The sequence below is a fragment of the Drosophila ficusphila genome, unplaced genomic scaffold (assembly GCF_018152265.1).
Source record: "Drosophila ficusphila isolate 14025-0441.05 unplaced genomic scaffold, ASM1815226v1 contig_2, whole genome shotgun sequence".
NCBI classification, from domain to species: domain Eukaryota; kingdom Metazoa; phylum Arthropoda; class Insecta; order Diptera; family Drosophilidae; genus Drosophila; species Drosophila ficusphila.
In genome coordinates this window covers 962914-981207 of record NW_025064094.1, presented here as the reverse complement: position 1 = coordinate 981207, position 18294 = coordinate 962914, and the positions used below count along the sequence as shown (strand labels likewise).

Sequence of the window (18294 nt, the reverse complement as noted above, 5' to 3'; positions counted from 1 at the left end):
ATTTGTAGGTAACTCGTTAAAGTTATAACCCTACATTCATTAGGTGGCACTACAACCCGATTCGGGTTTTGGCCGACCTCAGCGTCTCCCTCCAGGCGCCTCTGCTCCTCGCGCGCCTCCTCCAATCGCAAATACCCAGTGCAGTCAGGTTCTCCTCCACTTGGTCCTTCCACCGGAGCTTTGGTCGTCCCCTTCATCGTCGCCCGTAGTCGAACCTCGCTTCAAATACCTTCTGAGCTGAAGATACTTCATCCATACGCACAACGTGGCCGAGCCAGCGCAGACGTTGTATCGTGATGCGCCGGACCACGTCCACGTCGTCGTACAACTCATACAGCTCGTGGTTCATCCGAATGCGAAAGTCGTCCCCAATCCAAACGGGACCAAAGATCTTGCGAAGAATTTTCTCTCGAACACTCCAAGCGCTGCTGCATCCGTTAGTGATATTACCCATGCTTCTGCGCCATATAATAGCACGGGTAGGATGAGGGTCTTGTAGAGTTTAATTTTGTACGGCGAGAGAGGTCTCTATTGCACATTTGCTTACTCAGACCAAAGTAGCACCTGTTGGCAAGTATGATTCTTCGTTTGATCTCCAGGCTGACGTCATTTTCGGCGTTAATGGCAGTGCCAAGGTACGTGAACTCCTTGACCACTTCGAAGGTATAGCTATCCTCTACCACATGGGAGTCTAGGCGCCGCGCCTCCCTGCTTGTAGACAGCATATACTTCGTCTTGGCCTCGTTTACCGCCAAACCCACTTTTGCCGACTCTCTTTCGATAGCGGAAAATGCAGCAGTGACATCACGCTTGCTGCGGCCAATGATGTCGATATAATCAGCGTAAGCAAGGAGCTGGACACTTTTATAAAAAACTAGTAAACCCGGCGAACTCCGTTCCACCACCAGATGGCGATAGTTTTATGTAAAATTTCGTTTGGTGTTTAAAAGATAAAAAAAATTTTTTTTTGTTTTATATATGAAAAGGAAAATTTTTATTTCGATACCATTAAAACTTTGGCCATTGCTGAGTGTTTTGCAATATTTTCTTCAATAATTTAAAGATTTACCATAACGGTAATTTTAATGCTGAATGAGCCGTTTGGCATCCTTCTAACAACATGGCTGCTATTCCAGAAGAAGCAACTGCAAGAGCTATGTTGGATCTCGCCCGAACAGTTGCTAAAGCTAATGACATGAGGAATGTCTTGCCAGTTCCACCAGGGGCATCTATGAAATATAAACCACCATTTTTTTCATCGATTGCCTTCATTAAAATATCATAAACTTTCTTCTGTTGAACTAATAAATTTAATTCCTGGTGATCTTATTCACGTTCCTGTTCTAATTCTCGATTAAATGCCTCATTCATTTCACGATTTGGCGCTGGCATTTTAACCTGATTAATAAATTACCGCACATGAGGTAACACATATCTTCGATCAAGAGTAAAACCCGATTATGTACCTCCTCATTCATCTTAATGTCGTGATTTCTGCCCAATATCGCGACGTTTGAGCAGAATATCTCGGTTTCCAAATTGTTCACAATCAGGATGGCGACTTCGTCTATTGTTGGAGCATTAAATGTCCTTTCGTGAGTTCCAGATCGTCGTTTATCTGCTTTTATGACAACTTTATAGTCATAATTTAGCATGCGCTCTAAAGCACTCTTAAACAACCTGACCATCGCATGATGTTCATGAAGCAGACACTGCAAGTCTTGAAGAATTGCTCGCTTCATTCCTGTATTGATCCCTAGGCGTCGACCATGTTGTTCTTCCATGTTGCCCATGAAATATATTTGTAAAAATTTTTTTTGTGTATCTTCGAAAGGTAGTAATGATCCAATTCGATGGTGAATCTGCCCTTGCATCTAAGATAAAGTAAGTTATTCTTTAACTAAATTCTATGTAATACCAAAAAAAAAAAACCTTAAATGTCGGATTAAACCTCGTTCTTCGATAATATCTGCCCCAAATAACGTCATTTGGAAACAACCATTGTATTTTCGAGTATTTGCAGGAAAGTGGCGTGATTCTTGTGTTTCACCACAAAGCAGTGAATACAATGGCTCAGGTGGCGGAGTCAACAATGGCAATTTCACTTTACCATTAAAGCAGCATAATCCAGGCGTTTCAACGTAAAACTTCAACGTATCGCAATACTTGCAAGCAACGTCCATTTGCCCAATGCAAACGCTGGGACGTAAGCTGTAATCAGTGATGCAATCGTATTGAAACACTGCTCGATTCAAATCAGCACTTGATAAATATCTTTTGCGTCGCAAATTATCTATTTCTTGACCTCTGTTGTAAGCTCGACGATTCTGCATTGTCAACCGAACCGTGTTACGGGTTGCCTCACTTTGTTCTTCTTATTGAGAAGCACGAAGTCGACCCATACAAACGCGGCGCTGTTCACGTGCAATGTTTTGTTCCCCTTCAGTCCTTTCATTTACAGTATTTTGTAGTCCTCTTGAATTACGGCTTTGTCGGGAAAGATTCGATCGTCTTGGTTTCGGCATTATTAATTAAACTTCACTTCACTTCAATTCACTAAAACCACGAAAAACTTCACTTCACTTCAATTCACCAAAATCACAAATAACTTCAATTCACTTCAAAAAAATTGAGTTAAAATGCTATGGTAGTGTGTGCTTGTCAGTGTGATGAGGTAATAACTCAGTTTATATGCGATTTTTTGGTATATCGAACGGAATAAAAAGTACCCTACGCCCTATTCCGGGCTCTAAGCTACCTTCCTACCAATTTTCTGCCAAATCTGTTCAGCCGTTCTTAAGTTATAAGTGGTGTAACTAACACAACTTGCTTTTATATATATAGATAGGGGGTCGCCTTGTCTGAAAGCTCGAACGGTATTAAAAGCTTCGGAGAGATTCGTTGCTACCTTGACAGAGCTAATGGTGCTGCTCAATGTCATTCTGCAAAGACGTATTAGCTTTGCAGGAATACCGAACTCAGACATGGTGGCATATAGGCGTTCCCTCGTCGGGCTATCGAATACAGCTTTATAATCGACAAAGAGATGGTGTGTGTCGATGTTATTCACGTGGGTTTTTTTCCAGGATTTGGCGTAATGTGAAGATCTGGTCTATGGTGGACTTACCAGGTCTGAAGCCGCACTGATAAGGTCCAATCAGTGTGCTGGTATATGGCTTCAGTCGTTCACATATTACGCTCAATAGGACCTTGTATGAGATGGTAATCAGGCTGATTCCCCCGGTAATTGGCGCATATCGTCGGGTCACCTTTCTTAAGTACAGGACAAAGGACGCTGAGATTCCAATCGTTGGACATGCTTTCTTCTAGCCATATTTTGCACAAGAGCTGATGCATGCACCTTATCAGCTCCTCGCCGCTGGCCTTATACAACTCTGCAGGCAGTCCATCAGCACCGGCTGCTTTGTTGTTTTTGAGCCGCGTTATAGCAACTCGGACCTCGTCATGGCTAGGTAGTGATATATCCACATAGTCGTCGATTGGTGGTATCGGGCTACTTCCTCCAATGGTGGGATTGGTGCCGCCATCGCCTGCTAGCAGCTTGGAGAATTGCTCCCTCCATAACCTCAGCTTGCACTGCGTATCCGTAACCAGATTTCCATTTTCATCCCGACAGTTAGATGCTCGGTCTTAAAACCTTGTGTCAGACGGTTGACTTGTTGGTAGAATTTCCAAACATCATTCCTGTCCTGCAACACCTCAAGTTCCTCGCACTCTTGCTTTTCTTGCTCCCGTTTTTTCCGTCTGAAAAGTCGCCTCTCTTCCTTCCTTTTCTTTCTGTAACGTTCAAACGTTACGCCAGACTGCAGCGTTTTTCTGTGGGTAACATTTTTTGCTGCAGCTGCAACGCGACACTCCTCGTCATACCATTGGTTCCGTGTGGGTGGGCGCTTGAACCCAATGGTTGTTTCAGCAGCAGCTCGCATTGAGTAGGAAATGTGCGCCCAGAGTCCGCCGGCGTCAACAGGGAGAGGGATAGGTTGGTGGAGCAGCTCCGAGAGGTGAGTGGAGTAGGCCATTGCTGTCCGTTGTGATCGCAACCTAGTGACGTCAAGCTTTCGTTGCGTGATGGGGCGTATGTTTTTCGCTCGGCATAGCCGCATGCGTATCTTGGCTGCGACAAGATAGTGGTCCGAATCAATGTTGACTCCACGAAACGTACGCACGTCCATCACGCTTGAGGCATGCCTTCCGTCTATCACAACGTGATCTATCTGGTTGCGCGTCTTTTGATCAGGGGACAGCCATGTGGCCCTGTGGATGTCGAGGTGCCGAAATCTGGTGCTACTCACTACCATGTTTAGCGCCGCGGCGAAGTCAATCAGCCTGAGACCGTTGTTCGAGGTGGTCTCATGGAGGCTGAATTGACCGACGTTGGGGTTAAAGATGCGTTCGCGCCCGACCTTTGCGTTGAAGTCCCCGAGGATAATCTTCTGTGTCCTCGAGTCTCGCGTAGAATGCATCTTTAACAGAATCGTCCTTCTCCTCCGTCGGGGTGTGCGCGCAAATTATGCTTAGATTGAAAAACCTAGCTTTGACGCGGATTGTAGCCAGTCGTTCACTCACTGGGGTGAAATTGGAGACGTGGTGGCAAAGTCTCCGGCTTACTACAAATCCGCATCCAAATTCGCGCCTCTCCGCATGGCAGCTGTAGTAGATATCGCAGTTTGCTCGCTTGGAGCAACCTTGTCCTGTCCATCTGTGAGGAGTTGGATAACTCCCCACAAATAATAATGGGCTGGATAAAAGGATAGCGTGGCCGCGGTGGACCTTGGACCCGGTCACGCCATCCAGCCAAAGAAGCAACGGGATCGCGGTGGACCTTGGACCCGGTCACGCGATCCAACCGAAGAAGTAACGGGATCGCGGTGGACCTTGGACCCGGTCACGCGATCCGACCGAAGGAGTAACGGGATCGCCGTTGGACCTTGGACCCGGATGAAAAGGAGACGCCGAGGATTAACGGGACCAGGGGGCCCTATATAAGCGGGGCCCGCAGTTCAGCCTAGATCAGCAGTCAAAGAGAAGTGAAACTCAAGTACACATCAGACAGCGAGAAGTCAAGCGAGGATACAAGCAGAGATTCAAGCGAGGACGAACAGGAAGAGCAGGACGAGGAAGGATCAACGGCGTGGACGAAGGACACGAGGATCCCAAGCAAGCAGTCTACAGGGAGCAAGATCGCTACGTCGAGACGTTCGGGACTTAAAGTTGCAAGTCTCCGAATTGAGATACAGGTAGCTGAGGTCCTGTGGGCAGCACACTAATCGAACTAGGCGCAGTTGAACGGCACGGGTGTTAAAGGCGTGCACGCCGAGAACCCTGCTGTGTCTGCCAGAGTCCTGGAGCAGCGAAACCCCTAGACCCAAGGATTGAACAGCCCCAGCACGGAGTAGTAGGGACTAGGGTGGAGCCCAGATAGTCCAACTCTATCACGTGAGGTACCCGACATCGACGGCAGCGATCGAGCGGGAGCACAGGAGAGGGATTCAACCCAGGAGGCGACATCGAGGGAAGCGTACCAGAGAGCGTCGAGAGCAGCATACCGAGGCGAGCAATATATCAAATTGTCAGATTTAGAGATCAAATAAACAAGTTTGAAGTCAAGAAATCAGCGTTGTCTTCTCATTCACTGGTGGGGCAATCACAACATATAAATTTGGTGGGACGAACGTACAACCATTACTGAGCTAGCCGCACAACCCCGTAGCGAGCATAAAAGCAACAAAAACAGTTCGTTACACATCTCATTTCCTGGATGGCGGTATTGTCAGCCTTTAATTTTTCGAGGGCACCCGGCTGTTGGATAGAGACACCTTCCCAAAAATTCGACACGCATCACTGGCCCTAATAACCCAACACAAAACATTTTCCACAAAAATGAAATTTCCAACATTCTTTCTGACCATTGGTCGAATTCAGCGCTAGACAGTAATTTTCACTCAACCTTCATACAACACAAAAGTAATCTAAACCCCAACAATTCTCACATATCGAAAAAGACATTACCATGATCGAAATGTTAGCCTCCATCAACCAATTAAAAGGAAAAACCCCTGGCCGAGATCGTATTAGCTACCTCATGATAAAAAACCTACCCACAAGCCTAATGCTAACCCTCCTCAAACTTTTCAACAATATCATTAACTCAAAAATACCTCACCAATTTAAAGTCAGCACAGTTATACCCATAGGGGTATAACCCCTTAAGAGGATGAAAAACAGGTGTTGGTTGATTCTCAGACCTATGCAATACGCTCACAAAATTTCATGAGAATCGGTATAGCCGTTTCGGAGGAGTATGGTAACAGCCCACAAGCGGAAGTACAACGCTATCACCTGGAGCATGGCAACACTTTGGCCCAGATCCCCAAAACCGCTGTTGTCAGCATCGGATTGCGGCAACCGCTCTGCCAGCTTATGCAGTCAACAAGCCACGCGAATTATATTTTAAGATTACTTCTATTTGTACCCCCGAGGCAGCAAGTCAACGATTTGTGAACTAATAAAAGATTTGTAACGTTAAAGCTCTTATTGTTTGATTTCAAAAGTAAACTCGTACGAATAAAGATCGAAGACGTAGAAGGAAGGAAGGTAATATTGAGTAAAATTGAATTGGTAAAAATGAATGTCAATTTTATTGGTAAAATTGAAATTCTGTAGGAAACCGAATAAAAGCCTTTTTAGACGCTTAATTTTAGAGGTCTTGAAATGTGCTGGCGACTCTCAAAAGTTAACAAACCGATTGAGAAGAAGAAGAAGACAAATGCATATTGATATGTGTTTTCATTTCTAGGTCAAAAAAAATGGATAGAAATTATGGTGCCAATTAATATCTGTATGCAACCTGTTCGATTTGAATTCCTTTTTGACATTCACACCTCTCACCCTTTTTTCAACTGCAACCGCATTCTTTTTGTAGATTTTTACGCTCTTTGTGCGAGCGCGCTGAGAGCGAGAAAGGATAGAGGAGGATAGAGACATCGTTCGTCAGCGGTTAGAAAGGGATGGGGATCCTCGCTTTTTCGTGACGGTCGAGAAAGGATAGAGGAGGATAGAGACATCGTTCGTCAGCGCTTAGAAAGGGATGGGGATCCTCGCTTTTTCGTGACGGTCATGAATCGGTTTTACTCCGTCCTCGAAAATCCATAACGCGCCTAAAGAAGTTTCACTTCAAAAACTGTGAAAATTTCGTTAATAATTAAAAAGTAAAATATTTTAATAAAAAGCGTTATGCGTGTGCGTGTGGAAAATATAGATGAATGTATGAAAATTTGTTGTGAACCACAATTACCCGCTGCGGTGAGGATGCTGCCATTTAGAGCTGGCATTCCCCACGGGCGCAAAAAAATTGTAAATAACTTAGTACCTGCCGCGGCGATCTGAACACGTATCCTGTGACGCGGCATATTCGCGGGCACAAAACACTAAGTAATATTAAAAAAAAAGAAGCAATAATCCGCTGCGGCGATAAGTCCACACCATTGGGTAGCTTATTCGCGAGTGTAAAAATTGCAATTTTAATTAAATAAACATGGATAACCGCTGCGGCAATTAATTTGCGAGCGAAAAAGATTATAAATTTATTTTGAAGATAAACGGAGAATTTGTGAAATGTTTCGTGTAAGTGGCAATCTGCTGGAAAGGCTAACGGATGTGGAATGCATTCAAAAAAAGCCGCCCAGTGGATTGTGTGGCAACCGTACCTTAGTAGGCGAAATGCCAAAATGGATAAATACGGACCACCGCGCCGATAAACACAATTACACAAAATTAAGAAAGAGAAAACACACGAAATTTAATAAAAATCGCACAACGCTCAAATGAAAATTATCAAGATTCTTTTATTATGAACAAAAAAGTAAACCACTTACTAATTCTAATCTAATTTCAGAATAATAATCCTGTAAGAAAGAATAAAGGAGGAAAATACTGAGGGTAAGTGAAACGTTCCCACATACGCACAATTCCTAATTAAAAAAAATAAAATAAATTAAATTAAAATATAAACTTATATAACAAATTTAAAATAAAAAAAGAAAACTGTTGCTAAATCCCCTGCTACGACCCAAAGTAAAATAAAGTAAACACTCCTAAGGAAATTTAACTTTAAAAATGGAGGAAATGAAAGAATTTTTGAACCGTCTTGATGCTACCATTACGGCCTTGACCACTCAGATGGTGGGCATAAAGGAAGAGGTTAGGAAAATAGGGAATAGAGTGAACATTTTAGAAACTGACTTCGAGCGGCGCAACCCGGTACCGGACATACCGCTACCACTAGCGCGTCCACGTACGGAGTACGAACTTATGGAATCTTCGGCTATACCGGACTGCGTAAGGGAGCTTCTGACTTTCGAGGGAGATTCCGAGAAATATAATTCTTGGATTAATAGGGCTCAATCCATTGTTAATGATTTCGAGGTCGTTCGGGAAAAACCCCTGTATAGGTCAGTCCTTATTCAGATTAGACAAAAAATTGGGGGCAGAGCCGACATGGCACTCAACGCCTACAATGTGCGGGAGGACGATTGGACAGAGGTCAAACGGGTGTTGGTATTATACTTTGCCGATAAACGAGATGTCGGTACGCTAGAGTTCGTGCTAGATCAAATGACCCAGGGAAACCAAAAACTGGACGACTTCTACCTCAGGATCAGTAATCATGTCTCCTTTATAATGAACAAAATTAAAAGCATGAATTATTCTACGGAGATAATCAATGCTTTTCTTGCCGGTCAAAGGGACAAAGCTCTTAATGCCTTTATTAGGGGAGTAAACGGTGACGCTTCTAGGCTACTGATAATCCGTAAACCTGCGGATGTCCACGAGGCATACTCTATTTGTCTAGAATTACAAAAGATGGAACTGAGGAACCCTGCGCCAAGGGCGCCTTTCTTAAAACAGACCTTTACCCAAAGTCACCAGAATTATAGACCTTCTATCGCACCAAGGTATCCCCAAACGCATCAGTTTAACGATAACCATTTTAACCATAGGGTACAAACGAACGCTCCAAGCGGAAGCGCACAGAGCCCTCCAAGATATAAGGGGGCTAGAGGAGCAATCAAGCACGAGTCAAACCAATCAGGCCAAAGTTATATGTCAAATTTTAACTCGCGTCAAGGAGAGGCCGGCGGCATCAAACGAAGCCCGAGCACTAACTCCAATTTGAATCCCTTCCGTAAAGCTCAAAGGCTTTACCATATCCAATCCACTCCATCATCAGACCCCGTTCCCAATGAATGGTATCAACGACATTCTAACAATGGGGGGAGGAGCTGGAACACTCATCGCAAGGAGTAGAACAGTGTTCTCCCTTGGAGGAGATACAGTGTATTGGCAATGGTGAACAAAATTTTATGACTGACGCCTCTCTAGTATACCATACATAGAGTATGGGACTAAATCAGGGGCCAAACTGCAATTTCTTACAGACACCGGCGCTAACAACAATTTTAAAAGCCCCAAGAACTCCGCCGGCTCTATAGCATTACCAACACCGTTTGTCGTTCAGTCCGCGGGGGTAATATAAAAATAACACATTGTATCACTGGACAATTTTTTAAGCCGATTGGGAACGATACCATTCTCACCTTTTTTGTCCTTCCCAGACTAACATCATTTGACGGCATCATAGGAGACGACACCCTGAGAACTTTAAAAGCTCTGATCGACAGGAAAAACGACCTTTTGACAATATCACCCGATATTAAGATACCCCTTCTTGCTAAAAAATCCTTGAATGTACACCTATTGTTAGATAAAAAACACCCTGAGTCTGCAAAGGAAGCTTTAAACGCGCTTATAAGCGAATATTCCAAAATCTTCGAGCCACTCTCAAATGGAGAGGCCGTAGACACGAGCGTTAGGGCTGAGATTCGCACAAGCACCTCAGACCCTATATACACAAAGAGCTATCCCTACCCTACCAACATGAGAGGGAAAGTGGATAGACAGATAGAGGAACTCTTGCGGAATGAGATCATCAAACCATCTAAAAGCCCCTATAACTCCCTGGTCTGGGTAGTACCAAAGAAACCCAAACCGAACGGAGAGAAACAATATCGCATGGTCATCGACTTTAAACGCTTGAACGCCGTCACGATTGCAGATACTTATCCGATACCGGACATAAATTCTTTGACTCAGACGGAAGAAAACTATGCCACCAATGAATAGGAAATGCTCGCCATATTGTGGGCCTTAGATAATCTTCGGTCTTATTTGTATGGTACTGGATCCATTAAGATTTACACCGATCACCAGCCTTTAACATTTGCACTAGGCAATAGGAATTTTAACGCCAAGTTATAACGGTGGAAGTCCCGTATTGAGGAATACAATTGCGAATTAATATACAAACCGGGAAAGTCAAATATTGTGACCGATGCCCTCTCAAGGGTTACAACGTATGTTAATCACCTGGGCTCTGGCACTGAAACCGCCTCTGAGTCAGATTCTATAGCTACAATTCACAGCGCTCTTCAAGACGCATCTCATTTAATTCACCACGTTGAAGCACCGATTAATGCCTACCGAAATCAATGGATTTTTCATCCGGGCCTGACCGATTATTCATGCGAACGCCCACATGCTGGATACGTGCGCCACTTAATTCCAATTAACGACTGTTCCTCTTCAAACCTTCTAAACTCACTATAAAAGTACTTGAAACCTTCGGTAATCAATGGGATTAAAATTCCGGACGATTACCTACAACTCCTTCAAACCTGTTGCTTCCAGAATTTTAAATCGTTCAAAATCCGCATAACACAGCGCTTAGGACAGGATATCACGGATGAAGAGCAAGTTTGCGAGGTTATCGAAAAAGAGCATCGCAGAGCGCATAGAAATTCAAAAGAGGGTCGTATTCAGATCCTAGAGAAGTACTATTTCCTACGGATGGCTAATATTATTCGTACGCAAATATCGACCTGTGCCACTTGCAAATTGCACAAGTATGACAGGCACCCAAATAAACCACCACTGCAGCCAACCCCTATACCTAACCCATATGAGATACTTCATATCGACGTTTTTACACTGGAAAAAAAATATACCTCAGTTGCATCGACAAATTTTCTAAATTTGCTAAACTTTTCTTCTTACAATCGAAATCAGCAATCCATCTTCGCGAAAAACTATTGGACGCACTTCATTACTTCACGGCGCCTAGAATGATAGTAACTGATAACGAAAGAGACCTTCTATGCCCAACTGTCCTAAACTACTTGCGAACATTGGAAATTGAGCTCTATCATACCCCAACTCAGAAGAGCGAATTAAACGGTCAGATAGAAAGATTCCATTCTACCTTCATGGAGATATTTCGATGCCTAAAAGGCGAATATCCCACCTTTAAAGCAACCGAGCAAAGGTAAGCAAAGACAATTAAATTCTAATTTAAGATAAACATTTAAAAAACAAAAACCTCTCATAACAGGGGAACATTTAATCAAACATTTAAGAAACAAAAACCTCTCATAACAGGGGAACATTTAATCAAACATTTAAAAAACAAAAACCTCTCATAACAGGGGAACATTTAATCAGAATAATATTAAGCCATTAAGTTTCTTCGTTTCAACATAAATAAATCCCTTTCGTTTAGTTATTCTCCAGTAACATTAATCTAATATATAAAATCTTTCCATAAATCGTATAATATAACATTTTACATCGATTTACATTTTCATTTAGTGTAATTCCATTAACACTTTTCTCATTTTTATTTTTTATCTCTCTTTTGACCACCGCCATTAAATGTCTCTTCTGTATGGTGCGGTCCTGACTCCCACCATCACAAGCCTCTTCTGTTATGGTGCAGTCCTGACTCCCGCCATAACAAGTCATTTCTGTTATGGAGCAGTCTTGACCCCCGCCATAACCCGTCTCTTCGGTTATGGTGCGGTCTTTTCTTTTTCTCTTCTTAGACTTCATTAGCATCTTCTATCACGTTATTAGCTGACTATTTGGCAAAGCTCTTAGAGATTCGTGTGGATATTTGTAAGTCCGCTTACTAGTTAAAGAGTTTAAAAGATATCTACCTCCATCTAGAATCTCAATAATCTCAAATTGACCTTTAAATTGTAGATCCGATTTTGATCAAATTTGATCCGAAATTTAATAACAGTTCAAAAACGCCATCTTGAAGAAATCAAGTCGATCTGATCAAAAACAACGGCGTTAGAATTTTTTATTTCATTCTCTTGTATGGGAGCTATTCGATATAGTCGGCCGATCCGGCCCGTTCCGACTTATATACTGCGTGCAATGACTACAAAGCTTTAAAACTGAGAGACTAGTTTGCGCGGAAACGGACAGAAGGACAGACGTGCAGACGTATTATGATTCGGGTTCATGGCATAACGCCCAGTGTCATAGCGCCCACGGGCGCTATGTCATTTTTCTTGTGGGCCTTATGACACTATGAGAAGTGCATTAACGCCCGAACCTAATAATAATGAAATACCTGGTATAAATGTGTGCATGTAAGAGCGGATCAGAAGAGATCAAAGAGCCGGGTACAGAGTCAATCGACTCAGGAGGGGGCAGCCCGAACCTGATAGTAATGAAATAGCTGGTATAAATAGCCGCCCAGCATAATTTGTCGTGAGAATCGAGTGCTCAATAGCGCAAGAAGCGCCGCAGGCAAAAATTGTTTTACATAAAAATCGCGCGATTTTTATGTAAAACAATTTTTACTTGCGCTTTTAATAAAGTAAATTTAAACACAAAATTGTGTTAACATGTCATTTATTTCATTTAAACATTATTGATAAACTTTGATTTGGCTGTCTACTATTTGCCTGCAATATGGGCAGAGCAATAGAGACTTCGCCGCTTTCATTTTCATCACTTTGTAGCACTCAAAACATATTTTAAAGTGGCTACAAGGTAATAGTACCACATCACGCGGAGTGTCAAAGCAAATTATACATTTAAGAACTTCAACCATTGGACTGAAGTGTAAAGTATTGTCCTCATCTTCATCTTCACTATTATCTGAGCATGACTGCTCTTCAAATGTGGTGTCCCACCTAATCAAATCATTTTTTTGATTAATTAGGCTGCCAAAAAACTCATTTTGCTAGTTTTAAGAAACTGAGGGCGTTATAACACAGGTTGCAAATGTCATAAGGCCCACGGGCGCTGTGACATTACCGGTGCGGGCGATATGACACTTTTAGAAGCGCTATGACACTGGGCGTTATGACATGCACCCTTATGATTCTACTCGTGATGGTGATCAAGAATATACATATGTATAAACTTTATGGGGTTTGAGGTGTCTCCTTCACTGCGTTGCAAACTTCTGACTGAAATTATAATTCCCTTTTGCTCTGCAAGGGTATAAAAAGTGACACAATTTATGAAGTTTTAAAAATAACTTAAAGTTAAGATATATTATATTAGGTGCGCAACTAAGTTCTCGCTGTTTGTTAGGAGATGGCTCTAGCAATAAGAGTTGGTCGATTTTGACATGTCCAAAACTTCACAAACCAAGCTTAGACATATGGTAATCAAACGGCTGTGACACATAAGTGATTTCGTTTTCGCATTATATACTTCTGGTTAAGTAAAAATGCCAAAAACCGTCATTTGCGGGAAGTGTTGATTTTCTTCTTTCATTTACAAAAAGCGGCAGCTCAAGCGCATCGAGAACTCCAAAAAGTGTACGGAAATGCTGCTCTGAGCGAAACAAGACGTCGTGATTGGTTATGTCGCTTCAAAGACGGGGATTTTGATGTTGACGACAGTCCTAGTGAAGGAAGACCTAAAACCTTCGAAGACACTAAGTTGGAAGCCTTGTTCGAAGAGGATTCGTGCCAAGCTCAAGAAGAGCTTGCTTCAGAACTAGGAGTTACCCGTCAAGCCATCACTGGGGAACGGTATCGAACTCAATTGATGCGATTGAGCCGAACACTGCGCGAAAACCGGTCACAATACGAGCAGAGGCACGAAAAAGTGATTTTACTGCATGACAACGCTCGGCATCACGTTGCCAAACTTGTTAAAACCTACTTGGGAACGCTCAAATGGCAAGTCCTACCCCACCCGCCGTATTCCCCAGATATTGCGCCGTCTGATTTTTACTTGTTCCATTCGATGGCACATGGCCTGGCTGATCGACAGTTAAACTCATATGAAGACATCAAAAAATGGCTTGATTCGTGGATAGACTCAAAAAATGAAAACTGCTGGCGTCAAGGTATACGAGCTCTGGCAGAAAATGGAAAAAAGTTGTGTCTAGCGATGGGCAATACTTTCAATGATTCAGATGTAAAAGTTTTTTTAATATAAAGTTACATTTTTATCGAAAAAACAGCGGGAACTTAGTTGCGCACCTAATATATAATATAATTTGGTGGCTTTGAAAGACAACTGTAAAATGGGAAATCTTTTGTCGACAACAGTACTAAGCTTTAAAACTTTTTTCTAGTCCATTCCATCCCATACCGGTGGTATGTAAAAAAGTAGCTTGGCACTTAAAGCGAGGGCTTTGATCGTTTTATAGACATAAACATTGCAATAAATTCCCCTTTTATCTGATTACTAGTAAACCCAGCGAACTCCGTTCCGCCACCAGATGGCGATAGTTTTAGGTAAAACTTCGTTTGGTGTTTAAAAGATAAAGAAAATTTTTTTTTGTTTTATATATGAAAAGGAAAAATTTTATTTCGATACCATTAAAACTTTGGCCATTTCCGAGTGTTTTGCAATATTACACGTTGGTTCCTCAATAATTTGAAGATTTAACGGTAATTTTAATGCTGAATGAGCCGTTTGGCATCCTTCTAACAATATGGCTGCTATTCCCAAAGAAGCAACTGCAACAGCTATGTTGGATCTCGCCCGAACAGTTGCTAAAGCTAATGACATGAGGAATGTCTTGTCAGTACCACCAGGGGCATCTAGGAAATATAAACCACCATTTTCTTCATCGATTGCCTTCATTAAAGTATTATAAACTTTCTTCTGTTGGGAATTCAACAGGGGTACATTCGCTTGATTTATTTATTTATTTTAATTCCTGGTGATCATATTCACGTTCCCGTTCTAATTCTCGATTAAATGCCTCATTCATTTCACGATTTGGCGCTGGCATTCTAACCTGATTAATATATTACCGCACATGAGGTAACACATATATTATCTTCGATCAAGAGTAAAACCCGATAATGTATCTCCTCATTCATCAAATTGTTCACAATCAGGATGTGCGACTTCGTCTATTGTTGGAGCATTAAATGTCCTTTTGTGTGTTCCAGATGGTCGTTTATCTGCGTTTATGACAACTTTATAGTCATCATTTGGCATGCGCTCTAAAGCACTCTTAAACAACCTGACCATCGCATGATGTTCATGAAGCAGACACTGCAAGTCTTGAAGAATTGCTCGTTTCATCCCTTCATTGATCGCATTCTCCCATGTTGCCCATGAAATATATTTGTAAAAATTTTTTTGTGTATCTTCGAAAGGAAGTAATGATCCAATTCGATGGTGAATCTGCCCTTGTATCTAAGATAAAGTAAGTTATTCTTTAACTAAATTCTATGTAATACCAAAAAAAAACCTTAAATGTCGGATTAAATCCTCGTTCTTCGATAATATCTGCCCCAAATGACGTCATTTGGAAACAACCATTGTATTTTCGGGTATTTGCAAGAAAGTGGCGTGATTCTTGTGTTTCACCACAATGCAACGAATACAATGGCTCAGGTGGCGGAGTCATGGCAATTTAACTTTACCATTAAAGCAGCATAATCCAGGCGTTTCTCCGGAAAACTTCAGTGCACCGCAATACTCGCAAACAACGTCCATTTGCCCAATGCAAACGCTAGGATGCAAGCTGTAATCAGTGATGCAATCGTATTGAAACGCTGCTCGATTCAAATCAGCACTTGATAAATTTCTTCTGCGTCGCAAATGATCTATTTCTTGACCTCTGTTGTAAGCTCGACGATTCTGCATTGTCAACCGAGCCGTATTACGGATTGCCTCTCTTTGCTCTGCTGATTAAGAAGCACGACGTCGACCCATACTAACGCGGTTCTGTTCACGTTCATTGTTTTGTTCTTCTTCAGACCTTCCATTTGCAGTATTTCGTAGTCTTCTTGCATTACGGCTTTGTCGGGAAAGATTCGATCGTCTTGGTCGCGGCATTATTTATTAAACTTCCCTTCACTTCAATTCACAAAAAGCACGAAAAACTTCACTTCAATTCAATTCACCAAAATCACAAATAACTTCAATTCACTTCAAAAAAATTGAGTTAAAATGCTATGGTAGTGTGTGCTTGTCAGTGTGATGAGGTAGTAACTCAGTTTATATGCGATTTTTGGTATGTCGAACGGAATAAAAAGTACCCTAAGTCCTACTCCGGGCTCTAAGCTACCTTCCTACCAATTTTCAGCCAAATCAGTTCAGCCGTTCTTAAGTTATAAGTGGTGTAACTAACACAACTTGCTTTTATATATATAGATTACAGAATAACAATAAAGGGATGTTTCAAAAGTTAGACTTACGCTAAATATGTTGCATGACAATAAAACATTCTCTGGATCGTACATATGAATATGTGATGTTGGAATTTGGCCAGTTCTTGAAAACATTGTCATTTCGTGTTTTTTTACAGAATCGTTTTTTTTCTCCTCTTTTTCTGAAAATAGGTTATTATCCCTCTTAATCTCGTGGCTATTAAAATAGTTTTCCGCAAACTCATAGATATTGTAAAATGAATCGTCATTGTGAATATCTTTTTGGCCATCTTCGTTACAGTTAAGTTCAAAAATTTTTTTTTCCACCCTATGTTTTCGTCTCTGCTCTCGTTCATCATCTAGTTGGTACTTATTTAATGACGAAGAGGCTAAAGTTGGTGAATTTTTGTTGTGTTCCTTTATAATTTTATATTTCAAGAAAATATTATTTTCATTTGAAATTCCCTTCTTGGTCGTTAGTTTATTTGCGTTTATAGCTTCATATATATGCTCAGGTTTTGAATACTTCTGTTTAATTATTAGAGATGTAGGTGGTGGTGGTGGAGGAACTGTGGGCTCTGGAAGAGATGGAACACCTTTGGTAGCTAAAGCTTTTACTGTTTCGTTGTTTTTAAAACTCATGTCGTCTTGCACGGATAATTTAATCTGAAAAAAAAAAACAAAATAACCAATTAAAAATATGTTAATTTGTCAGCCCTTTTTTTTACAAATCAGTAATATTATTACTATTAGCAGAGCGAAATGTCAAACTTCAACTTTATACTGCAACTTTATCTGTGCGACCTGAGTTATTTTAACTGGTAAACTGGTGTCTTATTCCTTAATTAATAACACTGGTCAACACAAGTCTTGTTTCCTTTATTTTTTTTTATATGTAATTGGGTATTTCTATGGTCCTGGCCCTTAATAGTGGAAGATTGCTAACAGCTTCAGTGATTTCTTGTGATTTCTGGAAGGCCCGCCCCACGACTAATCAATAGTAATGGAGGGTAGTTAGCTGTAACTCAAAAACAAAAGCTGTGAGAGAAAAATTGTTACCATATTTAAAAAATAGACGTTATTTTAAGATAGAAACACAAAAAAAATTAAAGGAAACAAACGATTTTATTTTTTTTGTTGACCAGTATAATCTTTGACCTTCTTTTCATGCAAAAAAATGTACAAAATTTTCCACCCTACCTGATGAAACCGCACGTGCGGGGCGCGCACCTTCATCTACAATATGTATATTGTCTACTGCCCATTAATAACTTCAGAACGTTAAATATAACATTTTTACAATGTTAAAAAAAAACAAGAAAGGAAGCTAGCTTTGGCTCGCCGAAGTTATATACCCTTGCAGTCATCAAATATGTCTAACAAAATGCATAAAGGCTAAGCAACATCGAAGCTTAGACGATTTTTCTATTCATTTTCCATATTAAATTTTATCAAAATCGGATAGCTCCACCATATAGCTGCCATACAAAAGATCAAAAAATATATATATAAATAATGAAAAAATTATAACGTCGTTGTTTTTAATTCTACGAGCATGATTTTTAATTCATGTAGTTTTTTAATAACCCTTGAATCGAGAAAAATATTATTAAAATCCGACAACGTTATCATATAGCTGCCATAGGAAAGATCGAAAAATGTATATGGAAATAACGGAAATAAAATTATAACTTCGTTGTCTTTTATCAGACAAGCATGATTTTTGGAGTATAGGGTTTTCTAATGACTCTTGAATTACAAATTAAATTTCGTCGGACAACTATATCAT

At 41.1% G+C, this 18294-nt stretch overlaps 1 protein-coding gene across 1 annotated transcript in view; it reads right to left on the bottom strand.

Annotated features, from left to right (window-relative positions):
- Window positions 1–18294, bottom strand: part of LOC108096982 (unconventional myosin-VIIa) — a 634406-nt gene that overhangs the window by 252240 nt on the left and 363872 nt on the right. The window contains 1 exon segment of the mRNA XM_043207602.1: window positions 16554–17171. Within this exon segment, the coding sequence (XP_043063537.1) occupies window positions 16554–17171 (618 nt within the window).